General features: G+C 36.8%; 1 protein-coding gene across 1 annotated transcript; it reads left to right on the forward strand.

The window, feature by feature from the left end:
- Positions 1-822: 822 nt before the first annotated feature.
- On the forward strand, positions 823-3,162 carry CBLN2 (cerebellin 2 precursor; the record flags this gene model as incomplete). The annotated part of the gene is made up of 2 exons (XM_042868916.1): positions 823-954; positions 1,241-3,162. Coding segments are annotated over 2 exons (330 nt in total), but the record flags the coding sequence as incomplete, so codon positions are not given.
- Between the last annotated feature and the right edge of the window lie 4,337 nt (positions 3,163-7,499).

The raw sequence follows: 7,499 nt of genomic DNA on the forward strand, positions 1-7,499 counted from the left end.
TTTCTTTTCCTTTTCCTTTTCCTTTTCCTTTTCCTTTTCCTTTTCCTTTTCCTTTTCCTTTTCCTTTTCCTTTTCCTTTTCCTTTTCCTTTTCCTTTTCCTTTTCCTTTTCTTTTTCCTTTCTTTTCCTTTTCCTTTCTTTCTTTTTTTTTTTATAATATATATATATATGTATTTTTTGTTTTTTGTTAAAAGTCATTTAAAAAAAAAAAATGGGAAATTCAGATTGTTGCTGAGGAAGAGGAACGGACTCACCCCAGTACCCGGGGTAATTGCGGAGGGCATGGAAAGGCATGAGGCAGATGGATGTTCAGACAGATGTTCCCGTGCTGAGGGTCCTCTCTTCTCCTCTCTTCATGAGCAATATCACAGTCTGATTTCTGTTGTATACACTTTTAAACATGAGGGCAGATCTGGTTTCTGAGCATAGGCTAAAAGATCTGTATTTGCTTCGTGAACTGCTAAGTTCCAGATGCATTAATTTCTCCTTGCCTCTCTGCCACTGCCACCTCCTGCCAACTTTGCCTCACTGGCAGCGTGGTGTGGACATTTGTGCTTCATCTGATGTGCTTTGGAGCTCATCACCGCGTAACTAAATCATTTATGAACCGCATCGCTTCTTTAATGCCTCTGTAACTTGACTCCGTTCCTCTGCAGTGCACTTTTAATTGTGCTGCAAATGCCATTCCAAGTAGGCTTTATATTGCTCATGGAGCTCATGTCGTGTTATCGCTTGCGCTTTGTTAAGACAAGGTCTGATTTCTTTCTCTCTTCTCTCTGTCTCTTTCCTTTTTTTTTTTTTTTTTTTTTTTTTTTTCCTTTGTTTACTTTCCAGGTATTAGTTAATATTGGCAACCATTTTGATCTTGCTTCCAGTATATTTGTAGCGCCAAGGAAAGGGATATATAGTTTCAGTTTCCACGTGGTCAAGGTCTATAACAGACAAACCATCCAGGTGGGTTGTGATCTAGCTGTCTTGGTGCTTTTTCGAATACTCATCTCTACTTCCCCCCCCCCTCCCCCCCCACTTCCCACCCCCCATTTATAAACCCAGCAGATAAAGAATAAGGCAGTGGATTATTTTAGATAAAAGGTTCTGCATGCATGACAAAAATCATGCATTGCCTTTGCTTAGCTCATCTCTATCTCTAACCTGTGCCAAAGTTTAATGGAGTGCACAGAGCAAGGAAATCACTGAGGCTATTGACAAAACTCAGATTCTCTTTCTTTGCACTTTCTAGGTAAGTTTAATGCAAAACGGCTACCCAGTGATTTCAGCTTTTGCAGGGGATCAGGATGTCACCAGAGAAGCAGCCAGCAACGGGGTCTTGCTCCTCATGGAAAGAGAAGACAAAGTGCATCTCAAACTAGAAAGGGGTAACCTCATGGGCGGGTGGAAATATTCAACCTTTTCTGGCTTCTTAGTCTTTCCACTATAAAAGAAGGCCAAATAGGAGACAGATTGATGAGCTGGTACAAGAATTCAGTTAACAACACCCTGAACTTGGCAGCACACGACAATATTTCCAGTCACCCCGTCAGACTGTCACAGTAGAAGAATGATGACCTTCTAAACTCCAACATTTGCTTTGAATATTGACAATTCCTCGGGAACCTGCGCCTCTAATTAGTTTTAGACGACAGTGATCTTTAGGAGAAATGAAATTATCGACCTGAGCAATTTGTACCTGTGATTGTAAAGTCAATTTCGGATTTTATTGGTGGGATCATTGACTTTCTTCTTTTTTATTATTTTTTTTCCTCTTGTTCATTTTTTCCCCTCTTCTTTCTCTTCTTGTTCCAATGAGACAAATTACTCGGACCACACAATTGCTTTGTCAAAGGCTCATTCCAGAGCCAGAAGAATGAAGTGTTGAGCCCAATGAGATGTTCTTTCCATGCTTTATTTCTTTGTGTTGTATAGCCTTAAGGGAGAAAAAAAAAAAAAAAAAAAAAAAAAAGAAAAAAAAAAAAAAGAATGGCTTCAGTCTCAATTCTGTATTTTTCTGGGGGAGGGGTATTCTGGACATTACTGTGTCAAGAAGTGCTTTATCCAGTGAAGCAAAATTTGCACGATTGGAATCTTATTTGTTTTGTGTTGTTCGTGTTTTTCATCGACTTTTTTTTTTTTCCTGATTTTTATTTGTATGCGCTAAAAATGTAAGCTAGATTGATCAATAAGGCAAAACAAAGCACATATATATCCTGTAGCTCTAAGTAAAGCTAACCAATGAACAATTGCTGTCTACACTTTCCAGCTGATCTTTATAGACCTACTAAAGAGAGAGAAAAAAAGAGAGAGCTACATGATCCTTCAGTTACAATCTGGAAACTAGCAAAGGAACTGACATTTCTGAACGGCCCTGACATTTCTAGAAGCAACAATGGAGGCTCTGAATATCTTAACTGACCATACCCTAAAATATGTCCTTTTTTTGCATTACCAAACATGATTTGGGTGCTTTTAGCTGACATTTACTTCAAGTATTTTTTTTTACCAAGGCCTGAGTACATATTGTGAGAGCTCGGAGAGATGGCGGAACAAACTCTTTCTCTTCCACATTAAATAAAACCACCTCCTCTTGCCTGTCCATGGCAACTATCTGAGCATCTGCCCCTAGCATCTTTGGCAGCATTTGGGAGTGGGACCTCAGGGGATCAGCAAACACATCAGAAATTGTGCAGGTGCCACGTATTTATCAGCCATATGTGTTCTGACCAACACAAATGGCCTCTGAGTTGTGGGGGTGCAATGCGATCAGTACTAGAGGTGAGGAAAAGTTATTACTCCAGTTGACAAGAGGAAAAATACCAGGCCAGCATCAAATACATACTTTTGCCACATTTTCATCAAATAAATCTTGTCTTCACTTTATGACAGTGTGCTGAGGACATACTTGCATGAGGAGATCCAGGAGGGATGTTTATATTCTTTGGTATAATTTTAACTTCATTTATTTAAATATTTCATCTTGTTATTAAGCTCACAAGAATGGATATGTATAAGAATTTATTTTTTATCAGATTTACTCTTCTGCCACAAACAAATATAATGCAAAGGCATTTGCAGCAAATTGGTGGTAGCTATGTTGTATATCAGAATTATGGTGGACATGTCATTTTCATTGTAAATTTATCATTAAAGGGACAAGGTCAATTAAAATCATATATTCTTTAAAAAATCTTATCTGTGTTGCTTGTGATACCTCAAATGGCTAAAACCTAAGCCAATTTTATATTTAACATTTTTGTATGTTTTTTGTGATTGGTATTTGCTTTGGCGTTTTGCTAAGCCGCTCGTTGGATGAACGAGTTTCAGGTTTTGTTTTTTACTGAGTTGCATTTTCTGGTTCCTCCTTGTGCATTGGCATGATTGTAATGTTTATAGTTGCAAAATATAACAGGGCTATGTTTAAATACAACAAATAAAACCTGAGTCAGCAACAACCTTTTTCCATCGAAACACGAAAATAATTATGAAAGCTGTTCATAGGTACTGTAAAACTATTTTTAAATCCAGGTTTTTGTGTTTAAAACTTAAGCATCTTTCTCAAGGAAATATGCACTGATTTTGGTTCGAAGTTCCACGTTTTCAGTTTCTGTTACATTCCCACAGTGTTATTTTGAAATTATGCCTAGCATAAGCACTTTGATTTTTCCTATACAACTTGGTTCATCTGCCTTGAGTGACGAAATGTTGTTTTAGTTCTGGCTCTCTCCTGAGCTAAACAATGCCAATTGCAAGGTTTTCTTTGGACACATTCTTAGAAGCCTCTGAGCCACTGAAATTGTGGCTGACCTTTCCATCTGAATGAAAGAAAGGTCTCTGATATACCCTTTCCCTCTTTCTTTGCGTGTCTTTTATGCTAAGCTGTGAAGTTGGCACCATTGTATAAATAGTGGTATTAAATTGAAATAGGGCAGTAAATTCTCATTGTACACTAATTACAAACACGGCTTTTTTGGGGGTGGTTTGTTTGTTTATTTGGAAATGCTTGTTCCCATTCCTCTTTTTTGTACCTGAGTTTGAATAGGTGCACTTTGGTAGATATTTTATTATATATTTAAGGCAGTGTGGAATGCAACAAGAATTATGTGAAGCTGCTTAGAGGAGCCTTCTGGCATATAAAGAATAGGCTTATCTGAAGTAATTTATGAAAGTACATTGATTAGCTATCATTTGGAGCTGGTTCAAAGTTCATGTCAAGGAGCATCGTGCCAGTTTCTAAGTGTAAAACATAACACTGTGAAGCAGGCCAGTGGCACAATAACAGCTTTGGTTCCTGCGAGAGTAATAACACAATATTCCTTCCAACAACTTTCAAACTTGCTCATAAATTGCTGTGTAAGTTATTCCTATGAGAACACTGTACATTTGATATCTTCCAGGGACTAGCTGCTTCCCTCTTGCTTGTGTGTCTTTGGGAAGCACTGTTTTATTGTTTCTTCAGTGGATACTTGGTAGGGTAGAAACCAAAACCTATTTTAGGAATGATACTCATCATACAGTTTGTTTCTTACCTGTATATCTTCAAATTTTACATCTATAATTTTAATACAACCTTGCAAAAAGTAGTATGCCCTTTCATACTCTCTGAGGCAGTGAGTGTGATGGATATGTATTGTCTCTCATTACTGGTCAGCATCTTGCAAGCTGGATCTGCTTATGTTGGTGGGATGAGGAGAGAGACGATGAAACTAAGGAGATGTTTAGCTGCTACATTTTGTTTGTTAGCTGTAACAGTTTTAACTTTGAAGTAGAACATTTTGATTTCTTTGGACCAAATTTTTATCTTGCACAAGCTAAGTAGAAGATGCTTGTTTACAGATGAAGTTTTTAAGAAATAGATGAAAGTGGTTTCATATGTTTGCAATGTGACATTCATTGCTGGAATAGGCAAGGTCACAGGTAGAGTTGCTTAAAAGTGACTATTATAATTAATAGCTTATTTCAATCCATTATAACCTTATGTGTTAACAAGCACTCAAAAATCAGTGTCATCAATACCCTTCATGATTTTCACAGGTAACAACTTGTTAGATCAAAGTCCATTAAATTACATGTAACTATAGAAAAAAAAATCATTTGTTTTTATTTATTATTGAAAGCATTTGAACTCTACATTCTCCTGTTCCAAGACCATGTTTGGTCAGATGAATTACAACCATTTCTAATCATTAAATAATAATGATTCACTGTAAAATAATCAACTTTTTAATGGATCAGATTCCTTTGTTTGGTTTGTCTTCATCTGTGAGAGTATTCAAGACAGAAATGTATGATTATTTGTTACCTTTTAACTCAATCATATTAACTGGTTATAAACTGAGAATTATTATGATACATCATGATTGTAGTTAGACATTGATTAGGTGGCTTGTCAAATGATAGGCAAAGCTTTTGATCAGTTGCTTAGTAGTATCAGCAAAATTGTGCCATAGTGAAATAGATGTATTATCTTTTTAATTAAGAGGTTAACCCTACTTGGTTTACTTCTATATAGTCATTTTCTCTACTAGGAATTTTATGAAAAACATCATTAGGATTGAGCCTAAATGATAGGGCTTCGACTTTTGTTCATTGTCTACAGTTATTCTTACTTTTAAAAAGTCAGTGGTAATAAGTGCAAACCCATAGTTAACATGAAACACACTTATCAGTTTAAATATATTTCAATACCAGTTATAATCCCAGCAATGTAACTAAAGTCCTACAAATATATTGCAAACTTATATTGCAAATCCATTTTCAAAACATCAATTTTTCCACTCTTATCTGGCATACTCACATAGCTGATCATTTCCTTGTTAGCCATTATCAGTAAAATCCAAAAATCACTAATTGCTTTTAACACTGTCTGAGTGTAATCATGAACTTGCACTTCATACATCAAGTAATGCCTAGAATATTGCATTTCTTCCCAGGTAGTATATGATGAAGTACTTAGTTAATCCCATCAGCTATACATTTGCAAAATAAAGACCAAGTACCATATATAATGCCTTATAAAGACAATGTGAAGCAAATATTGAGTACCATGATGAATTCTGTATTTTTAAAAAATACAGGAATAAAGATGGTGTAAACAAATACTCAAAAACTCAAGAAATATTAAATTTTTAAATTAATGTTTTTCACTGGTACTGAGTGCTTCTCTGAAAGTGATGCCTCCTAGTTTTTTAACTTGGCCCATGACATCAGAGGTGAATGTTGGTGGCACGGCAGAAGAGGTCGAATCTTCACACCAATATTCCATTACATTTTGTTACCATGTGACAGATGGCAGCAGAGGGGCAGTCTTACACAATGGCATCTGACATGGAAGTGCATATGAAGAAAGGTGTGGAACTGAATCCCTCCATACAGAAAAAATGGCACCCACTGACATTCATCAATGCCTGGTGAGTTTATGGAGACCAACCAGTGGAAGAGAGTGCACTGACACGGTGGGTGGTCTATTTCTGCAGCGGTGACAGAGACAGTGGTTCACCTCTCTGGCACAGAATTTTACTAGTGCACCATGCAGGCATCATAGCTAATGGTGGTGACTATGTTGAAAAAGAGTGTTTCGTTGCTGAGAATTTGCTCTATCAAATAGTGTTATTGTGCTCTTTGTTCCAGTTTCTATGGAAATAAATAAGAGACATTATTTTAGGAATAACCTCTGTATTTCCATTATAACAGCAAGCTCTTATTTTTACCATCAGAATCTAAAAAAGAATTTAAACTCTTTTGTAAGATCAAGAATCTTGTTCAGAGTAGTGTTATAATGACTCAACAGATACAGAAGCTCATAAATTAGGAGGGAAATGAGTTTTGATCTTGGAAGCCTATGTATTGTCTCCTGTCAAAATTTCAGAGAAGGCTGGAGCACCTCTTTTATGAAGAAAGGTTGAGGGAACTGGGCTTGTTTAGCTTGGAGAAGAGAAGGCTCCATGGAGACCTCATTGTCTACTAGGCCTTCTAGTATTTGAAGGGAGCGTATAAACAGGAGGGGGAACGGCTGTTTAAATGGTATATAGCGATAGGACAAGGGGGAATGGTTCTAAACTGAGACAGGGGAGATTTAGGTTAGGTATTAGGAGGAAGTTTTTCACTGAGAGGGTGGTGAGGCACTGGAGCAGGTTGCCCAAGGAGGTTGTGGATGCCCCATCCCTGGAGGCATTCAAGGCCAGGCTGAATGTGGCTCTGGGCAGCCTGGTCTGCTGGTTGGCAACCCTGCACATAGCAGGGGATTGGAACTGGATGATCATTGTGGTCCATTTGAACCCAGGTCATTCTATGATTCTATGTTAAATTAGTAATTATTTATTATGTAACATTCTCATTACACCTGACATTTCAATTAATTGAAACTTATTTGAAATGTTTTTGTATTTATAAATACACACAAGCATATAAATGTGTATATATAAGTATGTAAGTATATGTAAGTATAAAGCAAACCTCTAGCTACAAATCTATGGACAGTGTTGAGTTTTTCTGATAAAGTTTAGCCT

The sequence above is a fragment of the Lagopus leucura genome, unplaced genomic scaffold, assembly GCF_019238085.1.
Source record: "Lagopus leucura isolate 7727_CA_CO unplaced genomic scaffold, USGS_WTPT01 Super-Scaffold_100002, whole genome shotgun sequence".
Taxonomy (NCBI): domain Eukaryota; kingdom Metazoa; phylum Chordata; class Aves; order Galliformes; family Phasianidae; genus Lagopus; species Lagopus leucura.